The sequence below is a fragment of the Vicugna pacos genome, chromosome 10, assembly GCF_048564905.1.
Source record: "Vicugna pacos chromosome 10, VicPac4, whole genome shotgun sequence".
NCBI classification, from domain to species: domain Eukaryota; kingdom Metazoa; phylum Chordata; class Mammalia; order Artiodactyla; family Camelidae; genus Vicugna; species Vicugna pacos.
In genome coordinates this window covers 69,649,932-69,665,319 of record NC_132996.1, presented here as the reverse complement: position 1 = coordinate 69,665,319, position 15,388 = coordinate 69,649,932, and the positions used below count along the sequence as shown (strand labels likewise).

At 45.3% G+C, this 15,388-nt stretch overlaps 1 protein-coding gene across 1 annotated transcript; it reads left to right on the top strand.

Moving 5' to 3' along the window:
• Positions 1–100: 100 nt before the first annotated feature.
• On the top strand, positions 101–2,885 carry CCDC87 (coiled-coil domain containing 87). Its single transcript, XM_006210750.4, has one exon. It carries the CDS (start codon positions 151–153, stop codon positions 2,719–2,721), a length of 2,571 nt encoding a protein of 856 aa, XP_006210812.2. The 5' UTR covers positions 101–150; the 3' UTR covers positions 2,722–2,885.
• Positions 2,886–15,388: the final 12,503 nt, after the last annotated feature.

Genomic DNA, 15,388 nt, shown 5'->3' with positions numbered 1-15,388 from the left:
CATGCAAGGCCCTGCCACTCCCTTCAACATCCACGCGGCGGCGGTCACGGGCCGCGCAAGCGCACTTGGGCCATCCGGACAGTCGTTGCCTTAGTAACCACTTTGCCTACTCTTCCCAACGCCGAAGCCGCCAGCGCTGTCAGAGCTAAGATGGAGCCCTATAAACCCGAGCCCGAGCTCCAGCGGTTTTACCACCGATTGCTGCGTCCGCTGTCGCTCTTCCCCGGCAGGGCGACGGGCACAGAGTCGCAGAAGCACCTCCCGCAGGAGGTCCCGATGCTGCTGCCCCAGCCGGTCTCACGGCTGACGGTGGAGTCGCTCTGCCGCCAGGTAGCTGAACGGCTGGCCAGCAGCGGGCTGGAGGCGCGCGCGCCTTCCGAGGTGCGACTCCGTTTCACCCAAGTCATTCTGGATGAGCTAAAGTGCAGCTGGCAGGAGCCTCCCACCGAACCTAGTCTGAGCCACTTGAACAATCTGAGGCTGCGGAAGCGGCTCCAGGTCTATATGCTGCTCAGCAGCGAGCAGCTCTTCATACGCTATCTGCACCTTCAGAAGATCATGTCGACCGCCGCAGGTGTCTTCACTGAATCAGCCACTCTCACCCGGTTGGCCGCCCGCCTCGCCAGGGACTGCACAGTCCTCCTCACCAGCCCCGAGGTCTACCGTAGCCTGCTTGCTGACTTCCGCGCCCTAGAGCAGGCCCAAGCCTGCGTGCCCAGGCTGCGCCCCGTCGGCCCCGCTGGGGCTTTCAAGCTCTGCCCTATCCCGTGGCATCACAGCACTGGCTTCGCCCAAGTGCCATATTTCAACCTCAATCTGAACTACCTCATCCAACTCAGCCGCCCTAGAGATTTTGTCGATGAGTCTGAACTGGATCCAGTGAAGGAACTGAAGTCCATTCCCCAGCTGAAGAAGAAAAAGCTTCTCCGCTGGCTGCCCTCCATGCAGAAGAGAGAAAGCAACTTCAATTCACAGATTGCGGCACAGCCTACGTACTCTGTGACTCCCGCTAGCCCGGCTCCTTCCTCCTCCCACTTGCCCCTCTACTCCCAGCTCCGGAGAGGCCAGTCCATGCCCTCTCTGCGTGAGGGCTGGAAGCTCGAAGATGAGTTGGGCCTTCCTCCGCTCTCTCCACGCCCCTTAACCCCACTGGTCCTGGTTGCAGAGAGCAAACCAGAGTTGGCAAGGGACACAGTGGCTGAAGACCTGAAGCAGATGATGAAGAACATGAAACTGGAGTGCACTCGCTACTCACCGCTGGACTCAGGCCTGCCCCTGCTCCTGGCGGCCCTGACCCACCACCCAGCTACAGCACATCACATGGAAGAGCTACAGAGAATGTTGAAGGACCTCGAGGAGAGTGAAGCTGCTGGGCAGTGGGACCTCCAGCCCCCCAGATGCCCTCCACTTCAGCCACAGCCAGTGACAGTTCCTCTGAAGCTAAGAAATAAGGTCGTGGTCCAGACAGCTGCTGTGCAGGTCTCAGAGAGAAATTTTTTGGACTCCTTTCATGTCGAGGGGGCTGGAGTTCTATACAACCACCTGACTGGTGAACTAGAACCCAAACTCATTAAGGAAATGGATATTGATCGCTCTGTTGGCAGTAACATCCAGGAGGTCTACAAGGAGCTAATGAGCCATGTCTCTAATAAGCACTTCTCTTTTGACCAGGGACCCCTGGTTGAGCCTGCAGCCGATAAAGACTGGTCGACCTTCCTGTCCTCAGCCTTTCTATGTCAAGAAAAACAGCATCGTATCATCAACCCCAAGCTGGCTGGACTTTATTTCCAGAGAGAAAACCCTTTACAGTCCAACCCTGATAGGATGTCCTCCCTCACATCATCCCAAGGAAGCAAAAGCTGGGAGAGGCGGCCTAAGAAGACCTCATGGATGAACTGGTGGGAAACCACTTTGTCTGTGGGTGACTACTTCAAGTACCTCATCAACCAGGAGACAGATTTCCTCCATGTCATCTTCCAAATGTATGAAGAGGAGGTGCCTGTGGAGATCGTGGCCCCTGTCAGAGAGTCCCTAAAGATTCAGCGCCCACCTCCCTTGCTAGAAGACGATGAGCCAGACTTTGTGCCAGGAGAGTGGGATTGGAACACGGTGCTGGGACACAGGCTAGGAACTAAGAGGAGCCACCTCCTGGAAGAATCTCACAAAATCCTGAGCCTGCAGAAGCGTCTGGAGCGGCTGTGGTCCATGCTTGAGGTCCCCAACAAGGACCGGCTGGACATGGCCATCAAGTACAGCTCCAATGCCCATCTGAGGCAGCTACCTTTCTTGGTGAGTGCCTGGGAGCGGGCCTTGCAGCCCATTCAGCTGCGAGAGATAATGCTGGGGAGACTAGAGTGGTTTGAGCGACAAGCCTCTGACCCTAACCGCTTCTTCCAAAAGACTGACATGGGCCTGAGTCGCTTCCTGGAGGAGAATCAGATCCGCAGTCATCTACACAGGAAGCTCAATCTGGTGGAGGCTCCTTTGATTCCCCTCCTGGAGGAGATTGAGTTAATCTTTGGGGAGCCAGTGACCTTCAAGGGGCGGCGGTACCTGGACAAGATGAAACGTGACAAAGTAGAGATGCTGTACTGGCTGCAGCAGCGGCGGCGGGTCCACCACCTTGTCCGGGCCCAGAAGGTCTCCCATCAGGCCTCCCTGTCCGGGAAGCCCAGCAGCCAGCCTTTGATAGTTCCTGGGAATACTCCCATTACTCTCTGACCAGGCCAAGTGCCCTCAGACCCCTCCCTCACCCCCACACACCCAGCAACTCATCCAGACCTTTTGACTGCTTTGAAAGAAGAAATATCTGGCTATGCAGGATTCAGGAGAATTGTGCTTCCAACTCCCAGGAGACTGAAATTAAACTTTGTTTGGACCATGAAGTTCTCATAAAAATTCCCCAAGCCCCTTATTCCCATTTATGTCAAGCCACACACAATACAGCCAAAATCTCATATACCAGAAGAACTGAGACCATTCCCTGAAGTTCATTGTTATGGGAAGTGTCAGCCAGGTGGAAACCATCCCCTTTGAAACACCTCAGTTTAGCATTTCCATCACACTACATTAGATGGGCTGATTAGAGCCCCAGACCAGGAGGCTCTGTGGCATACTGTCTAAGAGCTAGTGTTCTGGAGTTCAGAGATGTAGATTTAAATCCCGGCTGTGTAACCTTGGGCAACCTACCTAATAGCTCTGCATCTGGACCATCATATGTCAAATGAAGGAGCTGAGTCCAGATTGTCACTTTTCCTCTTTCTACTGTTGGTAGAGCTAAAAATTTTCATTAAATTTTTACCAGTTAATACAGACACATGGCACAAAGTACACAAGAGTGTGCATCCTTCCCTCCAAGACCTCAGTTCTTCTTGAGGGTAACAACTGTTACCAGTTCCTTGTGTATCTTTCCATTCCATTAGTTAGCAAATATTTATCCAGCACCTGCTAGGTGTTCATGCTTGGTCTACATCACTGAACAAAACGAAGACCCCTACCCTTTGTAAAGTTACATTCTACTGATAGGAAACAGACCGTAAACTGTAAACGTGGTACCTATGCACACAGAATGATAGAATGTTAGAGGGCGATTAGTACTGTGGAAAAAAGAAAAAGTAGAGGAGGTAAGAGGAAATAAAGGGCAAAGGATGCTGGTTTATTAGGATAGTCCGTGTAAGCCTCACTGCAAAGGGAAGATTTGAGCAAAGGCTTGAAGGAGGGGAAGAAGTAAGCCCCATGGACATCTGGGACCACAGCGCTCCTGACAGCTATTGCTAAACCTAAGGTGGGCGGGTGTCTGGAGTGTTCCAGAAAAGCAAGGTGGCCAATTACGGTGGAGCGGAGCGAGGGGGAGAAAGATGAGTCAGAGGGGTCGCAATAAGGTGCCAAGGGGCAGGCTGGATTATTTTAGGCCTTGGAGACAATTGTAAGAACTATTTCAGAGCTGGCCTGTGCACATATGAGCATGTATGAATCTATGTCTATGCATATGTTTATAACTACACCAGCAATAGCATGCTGTCCCATTTTGCCCTTTTATTTTTTTGCCTAACTTGCCTCAAGTTCATCCCGCATCAGTACACACAGAGCTGCCTTATTCTTTTTTGATAGCTATACAGTATCCAACTGTGTGTATTTTTATTTTGTTTAACCAGTCCCTTATTTGTTGGACATTACAAACAAAAACAATGCTCTAAAAAAAATCCTTGTTCATCTATTTTGCATTTGCAACTATATCTATAGTTTAAATTCCTGAAAGTGGAATTATATCTAAGCATAAGCATTTGTAATTTTGATAGATATTACTCATTATCCTCCATAAAGGTGATAACAATTTGCATTATCATCAGCATTGCATGAATATCACTTTTTCCCCACCCCCACCAATAAGGTTATCAGATTGTTTCATCTTTACCGTCTAATAGATGAAAAATAGTCTCATTTGAGTTGGGTTCTCATCTCTTTTATGAATGAAGTTGCATCTTTTATGTTTAAAGCTGTTTTTTTGTAAACTGTGCAAGCCCTTTGCCCAATTTTCAACTGGTTTTGACTGTTTTGCTTTCTTGATTTTTCAGAGCTCTTTATATATTCAGAAAATTTAGCTAACATGTTCATAGTTAACACTTATTAAGTTCTTAAATTGTGCAGAACACTCTCCCTACATGATCTCATAGACTCCTCATAACTGCCTTGTAAAGTATGTATTTTAATCACCATTTTACAGTTGACGAAATGAAGACTCAGGTAAAGTAATTTGCCCAGGGTCATAAAGGTAGTTAATGGGAGAGTCAGGACCCAAGCCCAGGTCTGTCCGACCCAGAAACCTACACGTGTCTTGGTGTACCAATTCTGTAAGAAGTGAGAAGAGAGCCCTTAGACCCAGTCTGCCTCACCTGATCCAAAAAATCCCCATTCACCATTTGCTGATAAATAAACACCCACTTTGTTTTGTTTTCCCAATAAAACAACACTTCTCAAACTTTTCCACCCAGGTACCCCTTAGAATAGAGGAACGGAAATAAGCGTCTTAGTCAGGTGTGAGGGACTGGGTTGGTGGTGGGGATTGGGGGAACAGCAGGGGAAAGCAGTGCTAGCCTGAGAAATTTATTAAAAGTTGTTTATTTTTTAAATGTATGCAAAATTTGCATTCTACTCTGTTATGTGTCCATGTTTGTTTTACTATACAAATGATGCTTACTATTACTTATCTTTGAATTCAATTGGCCCTCCAGGCACATATGCTACAGTTAGCATTTCTATTGTGGCTTCTCTCCCTGCCTAACTGCTTCACCCTCTCGAAGTTACACATGACCCAGGTGAGAGACACTACAGCAGGGGTCAGCAAACTTCTTTAAAGGGCCAGAGAGTACTAAATATTTTAGGCTTTGTGAGCGATATGGTTTCTGTCGCAAGGCTCCACTTTGCTTTTGTTGTATGAAAGCAATTATAAATAAATATAAGTAAATAGGCAGGGCTGTGTTCCAATAAAACTTTATTTATAAAAATAGGTGGCTGCTGGAGGCTATAGTTTGCTAATGGAAGTGTTTTGGCATCAGCCCCTCTAAAAAGCAAACACACGCAGGAGAAGGAAGCTGTGAAGCTTAGTGTAGCATTTCCCAGAGTGTGTGCCTAGTAATTAATCCCGGGTGATAGTCCTGGAAAAAGGGTCCATGGTCAAATAACTTTGGGGAACATTACATACTATGATCCTGAATTCCCTCAGAGACTCACAGTACATATTAGCATATTGAAAGCTCTGATAGGTCTTACAAGACACAAACCAGTTTAACTTTGACCAAAGAACCCTTTTATTCCTTCATATCCATTATGGTTATTGGGAAATAAACTTTGGGAAATATTACCTCATGTGAATTCGTCCTCTGGAATCACTACTGACAATTCTGGGTGGGGTTAGTGCACAGAAGTAGGGCAGGGAGGGTACAGTCTTAGACATACAGGCACAGCTGTGGCATCTGGGCCTCGAGTAGCATGAAAAGGCATCATCAAGCCTGGAACAGGCTCTAGAAGGGAGGACACAGGAGATGCGGAGCCTCCTAGGCCTGCTTCAAGACACTTCCTCAGCAGGTCCTGGCCTTTCAGCCTGGTGTTTGGATGTGGAAATCTAAAGGCCTAGGACTAACTTTGCCAAAGTTCCAGACTTAAACCCATTGCTGTGCAATTCCCCACTGCTGATCCTATTTATGGATTTGGTGAATGTAATAATAATAATGCTAACTAATGTTCATCCATGCTCTGCTGATGACAAAGTGCTTTTCACAGTCATTCAGCTGAGACTCAGTTGAATGTAACTTGCCTCTGAACTGGTGGAGTCATGACTTAAACCCACATCTGGGGACTTTAAGTCCTTTGCCCTGAGGGTCTGGCTGCAGTGGGGGCCCCTGCTCTGAGCCAGGCCTCCATGCAGCTAGAAGTCCCTGGTCCCACCCCAGCAAAAGTTGTGTTGAGAATCAACTGTTCTCCAAGTGCCATGCTCAGGTGCTTTAAGGATATTACTTCATTTAATCCTCCCAACAATCTTGCAAAGAAAGAGAAGGCACTGTTACCTCCCTCTGGGGAAACTGGACTCTAGGATAACTGGACGAAAATCAAGTCTCTAAATTACAAAGGATTTTTGTGGAAGTTTTAGTTTAGTGCTTGCCCTAGATCTGGAGGCCATCAGACAACTAACTTTACTTCCAGGCTGTGATGATGTGCTGCAGCCTTTCTGCATAAAAATTCAGCCCATGAAAGCCCAATATCCTCTCTATTTGCTATTGCATCAAAGGGATGGCTCATTCATTTGCACATTTAAATATATATTTATTAGTTATTTAAATTAACACTAATCCCATTATATTTTTACAGAGATCATGTATTTAACAAAAAATAATTTTTTTTAAAAAAAGGAGTGAAAGGGGAGAGGGTATAGCTTAAGTGGTAGAGCACATGCTTAGCATACACAAGGTCCTGGGTTCAATTCCCAGTACCTCCCCTAAAAATAAATAAATAAGTAAAACCTAATTACCTCCCCCCAAAAAATTAAAAAAAAATTTTTTAAAGAAGTGATGAGTGGCTATTTTACTCTTTAGCAAATCTCCTTAATGGGAGACAACTGGATTTTCATTTATGTTTCTGCTGTATCTGTTGCAATATCACACAGCATGCAACCTCTGGAAAACACTCTCCTCTAGAGACAGTGAGGGCAGAAAAAGCAGATAACGTGTCAGCAGTATTTGACATCATGAAACCCCAGAAACAGTCTGGAGGATTCTGTCTGTATTTTTTTTTAGTAAAGGAAGGGGCAGAGATGGGGGCAAAGGCAGTAGTAAGGATGGTGGTGGGAACAGTGAGACATGAGTCAGGGGAGTGGGCCATTCCTGGGGCAGGGGCAGAAAAAGTGGGGGAAGGGTTTGGTTGACCAGCTTGTTTGCTTATAAGATGTTGAAGGCAAAGCCAGAAGTAAAACTACAAGTTAAAAAAAAAAATCAGTAATTCCGCAAATGGTCATCTAGCTGCTAGATAAGCAGATTGGATTTTGGTGACCTGGACACTGTGAAGCTGAGACCCGCAGAGCTTAAGCCAAGTGCCAATGGCTCACAGGTGCAGGTAGGGACCAGACTTGGGCCCAGGTGCTCCTGAATCCACTAAGACTATAGTCCCACCCCTCTTGGTCTTGGGGTTTTGGTGTTTGGCACACCTCTTCCTTGCAATGTTGTTTACCAAACACTTTTCTCTATATTGACTCACTTTTAAAACTTCTTTTAAAAGGAATTTTAATCTTACTTGCTGATACTATATAGTGATTATTAAGTGCCAGGCTCCATTCTGAACACTTTTCCTGCAGTGATTCATTTAGTTCTCATGGCAATGCAGTGAAGTACGTATGGCTGTGATTTCAAGGTCCAAATGAGGAAACAGAGGCACAGAGTGGTTATGGAACTTGCCCAAGGTCACACAGCCAGGAACACGGCAGAGGTCTGACTCCAAGGGTATATTCTTAACCACTCTACAGTTTCGTTTCACAAAATTATCAAAAACAAATCTGCCCAGTTGAAGCCCAGGGAAAGAAGCTGAATATGGTCAAATGTTGAGCTTTCACTATTGCCTGTACCCTGAGGAAATCAGCTTTCTGCCCACCAACTGGATCCCCAGCAGTGACTCCAAGGCCCACATCATTCTTCTTTCAGGCCACAGAGCACGTTCATGGAACTCCTCCCAAGGTCCAGGCGCTGCTTGGGGCCCAGTGGGGGTGCAGAGCCAGAGGAAACCAGAGAGAACTAGACCCTGTCACTGAGGAGTTTAAGGTTTAGTAGAAAAGATAATGTCACCACTATGGCAAGTGAAGTAAAGGCTACCGTGGGAGCTCACAAAAAGGACATTCAACGGGGGGGTTGGTAGGGGAAGGGTGATGAGGGAGAGCTTCCCAGAGGGGGCCACACTCAAGCAGCGTCTGGATTCTAGAAGACTGAGTGGGAGTTATCAGGCACATGGTGGCAGAGGAGAGGAGGTTTCTAAGCCCCACACAAGCAGGAGTATGGAAGAGGAGCATAGCATATGTGGGACAACTACAAGCACTTTGGCATAACCAGCCTTAAAGTTCCTGGAAGGGAGTGAGGCTGGAGGGGGAGGCAGGCCCAGGTCAAGTGTGGGCTTTGTTCTGTAGGTGGTGGGAAGCCATGTATTCATCAGCAAATACCCGCTGAGCACCTGCTCTGGGCCAGGGGCTGGTCTAGGTGCCGAGGATGCCACATTGAACAGTATAGACAAGGACCCTTCATGTTCCACTGGGAAAGGACACCACAGTCATGCAGGTAAAACAAATGGTATGAGAAATGATGACAAATGATCTGGAGGAAAAAAGCCAAAACAGAGAAAGAAAATTCAGAGATTAACAATTTAAAATAGGGGATCAGAGGATGGAGTATTTGAGCAAAGACTGGGAGGAGTGGAAAGAGAGCTGTGTGATATCTGGGGAAAGAATATTCTAGACAGAGCTAATGTAAGTACAAAAGCCCTGAGCCATATGGATGTGTGCCTGGTGGGTCTGTGGAGGCCAGTATGGCTGGAGTGGCAGTTGAGGATAGCTTGGGAACTGGGTCAGAGAAATAATGGGGTTTGGACAGGCTGTAGTCAGAAGAGTGACATTTGGCTGCATGGTGGGTGAGGGTTAGGAGGCTGCCAGGTTGGAGACGGACAGACCAGGGTGGAGGCTGCTGCAGTGGGAAGATGAGCAGAGACGAACATTTATGAGACCAACTTGGCAGCATTTTGGCGATGACTGGATGTGGGGAATGAGGGCAGAAAGCCAAGGACACCTCCTGCGCGTCCAGCATGGGCCTCTGGTGAAGCCTTTCATGGAATGGGAGGATGGAGGATTTGGTAGGATGGAGGTGGGGGAAGACGATGAGTTCAGCCCCAAAAAGGTTAACTTTGTATCTACACTTTTTTTTTTAAATTAAAGTATAGTCAGTTACAACATGTCAGTTTCTGGTGTACAGCACAGTGTCCCAGTTATGCATATATACACACATATATTCATTTTCATATTGAATTCATATTGAAGATATTGAATATAGTTCCCTGTGCTATACAGAAGAAATTTGTTGTTTATCTATTTTTATATATAGTGGTTAACCTTTGCAAATCTCAAACTCCTAAATTTATCCCTTCACACCCCCTTTCCATTGATAACTGTTTACTGTGTCTGCAAGTCTGTTTCTGTTTTGTAGATGAGTTCATATGTCCTCTTTTTTCTTTTTTTCTTTTCTTTTTTTTAGATTCCACGTATGAGTGATATCTTATAGTATTATCCTTTCTCTTTCTGGCTTACTTCACTTAGAATGATGATCTCCAGGTCCATCCATGTTGCTGCAAATGGCATTATTTTATTCTTTTTTAAGGCTGAGTAGTATTCTATTGTATAAATATACCACAGCTTCTTTATCCAGTCCTCTGTCAATGGACATTTAGGTCGCTTCCATGTCTTGGCTATTATATATAATGCTGCTATGAACATTGGGGTGCATGTGTGTTTCCAAATTAGAGTTCCCTCTGGATATATGCCCAGAAGTGGGATTGTTGGATCATATAGTAAGTCTATTTTCAGTTTTTTGAGGAATATCCTTACTGTTTTCCAGCATGGCTGCACCAAACTATATTCCTACCAGCAGCGTAGGAGGGTTCCTTCTGAAAAGGTTAACTTTGATATGCCTGCAGGGCATCCAAGTGGAGCCCAGAGGCAAACAGTTTTTCTTAGACTGACAGAAATTTTGCTAAAGACAGGAATCCTCTTTGAACAGCATACTAATACAGTTATGTCTTGTGTAGCTGCACAGATATCACAATCTGTAGTTTTCTAGGTCAGTCTGGGGCCTAAAATATGTAAAAGATTTATTTGTTTAAAATGTTACCAAAACATCACTGAAAAACAAGTTAATTACGAAGTGCAAAGTTCACCTAATACCACTGAATTAGGCCTTGCTGTGGACTAAATGTTTGTGTTCCCCCAGAACTCACATGAGACGGTGTTTGGAGGTATGTACTTTGGGAGGTAATTAGGGTTAGAGGAGACCACGAGAGTGTAGGTTCTGTCCAAGCCCAGCCAAGCCCTGTGTTCCAGGCTTTCTGAGCTTCATCTCATCCCTGAGAGATGTTGACATGCTCGCTCCACAGATGAATAAATTGTCACAGAAGCAGAGCAACATGCTGAAGGTCTTATAGTTAATAAGTGATAGATTAAAATGCAGAACTTGTCCTTCCATGGACACGATCAAGAAACTGAAAGCCACCCCACAGGATGGGAAGAAAGATTTACAAATTGTATACCTGATAAGGGAATTGTATCTAGAACATATATTTTTTTAAAAATACAGCTCAATAATAAAAAGACAAATAACTCAACTTGGGGGGAAGGGGAGATAATTAGATTTATTTATTTATTTATTTTAATGGAGGCACGGAGGATTGAACCCAGGACCTCATGCGTGCTACGCATGCACTTTACCACTGAGCTATACCCTCCCCACCAATTTTTAAATAAGCAAAGGACTGGAGTAGATGCTTCTCCAAAGAAGATATGCAAATGGCCAATAAATACACAAAAAGATGCTCAATATCATTATTCATTAGAGAAATGCAAATCAAAACCACAATGAGACACCACTTCACACAAACAAGGATAATAGTAACATGTTGGCAAAGACGTGGAGAAACTGGAACCCTCATACACGGCTGGTGGGGATGGAAAGTGGTACAGCTGTCTTGGAAAACAATCTGGCATTTCCTCGAAGAGTTCAATGTGGAGTTACTGTGTAACCCAGCAGTTTCAATTTCTAGGGACAGACCCAAGAGAAAGGAAAACATGTCCACACAAAAATTTGCACATGAATGTTCATAGCAGCATGACTGTTAATAGCCAACAGTGGAAATAATCCAAATGTCCATCAACTGATGAACGGATACATGAAATGTGATTTATCTCCATATAATGGACCATTATTCAGCAGAAAAAAAAAGGAATGAAACACTGATACATACTATATATAACATGAATGAACCTTGGAAAATTACACTAAGTAAAAGAAGCCAGACACAAAAGACCACATATTATATGATTGCATTTATATGAAATATCCAGAGAGATAAAAAGTAGATGAGTAGTTGCCAGTGGCTGGGAGGGGATGGGGAAAATGGGGAATGACTGCTAATGAGTATGAGGTCTATTTTGGAGGTGATGAAAATATCTGAATTGATTGTGGTGATTATTGTACAGCTCTGAGAGTTTACCAAAAACCATTGGATTACACACGTTAGATATGCTTTTTAAAAACATTTTTTTGGAGAGACAGGTAATTAGGGTTTTATTTACTTATTTATTTTTTAATAGAGGTACTGGGGATTGAGTTAAGCATGTGTTCTACTGCTGAGCTATACCCTCCCCCTTTGAATTACACACTTTAAATGGATGACTTTTATATGAATTATAGCTCAAAAAAACTGGTACATAAAAAAATAAGTGGTAGAGACTGGGTGACTCCAGAGCCTGCATCCTTCTGCTACAATGGAGGAGGGGAGAACAAGACACCAGAGGGTCCTTTTTGATGTTGGTGCCATCTTATGTCTGCCAGAGAGGCCCCACTGCCCACTGCCCCACCACCATTAAAGTCTCCTGTCCTCCAGAGTCCTAACTGGTGTCAGCTCTTAACCCTGAACTCAGCCAAGAGCCCAGAGCACTGGCCTAGGCATGGCGAAAAAAGAAAAACCAACCATATTAAGCACCTACTATGTGCTGGACAAGTCAGCATGCCAGATAGATGGTTTTCTACAATCCTTGCATTTAATGCTCACAGGGAGCCCTGAATCTAAGTGCTCATCCTCTTTTCAGTGGACAAACCTGCCTTGAAGACAGATGACCCGAACCTTATTTCTAGGTCCACCACTATTTAGGGCCTTGGGCAAATCTGCTCACTTGGTTTATATCTATCAACTGAGGTGGGGAGGTGGGGTGCTGTGGGTCATCTCAAAGCTCTCCGTAAACAATTCAATAGAAGCTACTCACAAAAGTCTGAAGGATTCATGATATGTTGTTATTATTATTATAACAATAAATATATTTTAAAGCTTTTACTACTTGCCAGGCTCTGTTCTGAGGGCATTTCGGGCATTAACTCCTTTATTCTTCACAACAACCAGTGTAAGCACCAACATTAACCGCTGTTTTATAGATGAGGCGATGAGGTCCCCGGTTCCCATGTCAATGGCACGTTGACAGCGTGGTGCCAGGGAAAGAACACAGGCTTTGGGGGACATTCTCCATAGACCTTAGACAACTATCCCGCAGCGTCTCAGAGGCCACCAGGAAGTAGGCTCTGTTGACTAAGGAGTTCTCTGGGAAGCACAGGACTGGCTCAGGTGTTATTTGGAGATCTGTCCATTTATAGAGAGACACCTGCTGAGGACCAAGATTTGGCCCCTTGGAAAACAGACTGCTGGCTGGAGTCTGGAAACAGCCTGGGGGGTGGGGCAGGGAGGACCCCGGCAGGAGCACCCCAGGAAAGGATGAGGAGGCCGGCACTGAGGCATGTCTTGGGCATACAAGGGAACCCAGCCCCCGAGGCTCTGGACCAGAATGGGGATGGGTGTCCTCTAGGCTACGACCCCAGCACCTGGGGGCCAGGTGAGGGTGCCTTGCCAGCTGCTGACTCTCCGACCACCATCACTCACGGGTCTGTATTCCTCTATGCCGGAAGGGTCTGTGTGCCACCTCACCCCACACAACCTTTGGACGCTTGCAACTTGGCCTATGACTGCTTCCTGCTAGACCGCAGGTCACTGGGTTTCCTTGAACAAACTGATCTCTTGCAATTCTTGCATCACAGGCTCCCACTCTTCTTCCCTACCCCCACCCTGTGAATGATGGTATCAGCCTTAGCTTGGATCTTGTTTCAGGTGTTAAATCACTAAACCTCATTGGACCAAACTCCCCAAAATAACCACTTGCTGGCTGGTTAAGGCAGAAATTTAAGTGGGTTCCCCTGAAGGAGTTCTGAAATGCCATCCTCTCCTACTTCAAGGCCTGAAGGCCCCAGATCACCTGGAGATGACCTTTCTAAATTAAAAGAGTTCCTGTGAAGGGTGTAGCCCAGGGCATGGAATGAGTCCCAGCTATGCATGATTATTATAGTGGCTGTTATCCAATGGCTCCTCTAAGTTATGCAACTGTGAGGTGAGTTGAGGGTCATTCTGGGATTAGGGTGTAACAAGAATCTTCTGGGGCTCTCTGAAGGCGCTGCAGCCTGAGATCTTGGCCACAAAGCAGTGAGGATATGGATCAATTTATGTATGAAGCTCTAGATTGCTTGGGGGTGGAGGTACAGAAGATTGGTACCCTAACCCTAGGCCTAATGATTCAGCCAGGGAGACCTGGAGGTGGACCAGAGCTGCTCACACAAGGCCAAGAGACAGCCCCTGAGATAAATTCACCTCCAGGAAAGGAGTCTGCGCTCAAGACCTGGGTCCCAGATTCTCCACCATCCATCCATGCAACCATCCATCTTTCCATGCAGTCAGTCATTGAAGAAATATTAGAGCAAGCCCACTATTGGCCAAAGAAGGGTCTTTTTTCACCCTTGCTGGTCTTAGTCTGTCAAACTTTTGGGGTCCCCACCCTACATTTTATCACAGATGATCAAATGCACCTATGTCCCGCACTAAGTCATATTTTGCTGTAAATTTTTTGAAAGGAATTTTATAATTTTGCTCTTGAAATTATCCAACTTCATGTAACTTGTTTCAATTATAATTTGCTGTGATGTTTTTAAGCAATCATCCTGTATCATCCAGATGGTTTGGGGTTGAGAAATTCTAACTCATAAATCCTTTCCAGTTGTACCACAATTTTTATAAACGTTAAGTTTAACAATAAAGTCCATGAAATGACTTTATTTTCTAGGCATTTAATGAAATATATGGGTTTTTTTTCTAGTTTTGTTTTTTTTCGGGGGGGGGTAATTAGATTTATTTATTAAATTATTTTTTAAATGGAGATACTGGGAATTGAACCCAAGACCTCATGCATGCTAAGCATGCATTCTACCACTTCAGCTATACCTTCTCCCCCTATAGCAATTTTTTTTTTTAAATTTTGGCTGCAATAAAAATTTTTTTTCCAGGCTCTAACATTTTTACAGTCCTTGGAAAGCTCAGAGGCCTTTGGTGTCTGAGAGAGAAAATGGCCCTGAAGGTCAGGCATATCAAGGATAGAAACAGAAGGGGATAAGACAGTCAAGTCCCTGCTCTCAGATGTTTACAGTCCAGTGGGAACAATCAAATAACGACGTGGCATGATGCATGCTGAAAGATCTAGTGTTCTGAGATAGAAGGAGGGGGCGCCTTTAGATGAAGTGGTCCTTACTTTGAAGACATAGCATTTAGGCTGAGACTGGAGAGCTGGGAAGGAACCTGACCCCTACAGAGCAGTGGGAGTCTCTCCAGGCAGAAAGAACAGCCAGTGCAAAGGCCCTAAAACAGGAAAGCGCTAGCTTGTGGACAGGAAGAGGGTCACTGTGGCGGCGGCTTAGTGAGTAGCAGCGAAAGGACATGAGACGAGTTCAGACAGGAGGGCAGGGACTGGGGATGCCCAGCGTACAGGCCATGGTACTGAGTTTGGACTTCATTCTTTTTTTCTCTTTATATATATATTTTTTTTAACTGAAGTATAGCCAGTTTACAATGTTGTGTCAATTCCTGGTGCACAGCACAATACTTCAGTCATACATGAACATATATATTCGTTTCCTATTCTTTTTCAGCATAAGTTACTACAAGACATTGAATATAGTTCCCTGTGCTATACAGTATAAACTTGTTTATCTATCTTATCTATATTAGT

What these genes read in the sequence shown, in the direction of transcription:
- CCDC87 (XM_006210750.4), top strand. Translation starts at nt 151, where the DNA reads ATGGAGCCCTATAAACCCGAGCCCGAGCTCCAGCGGTTTTACCACCGA.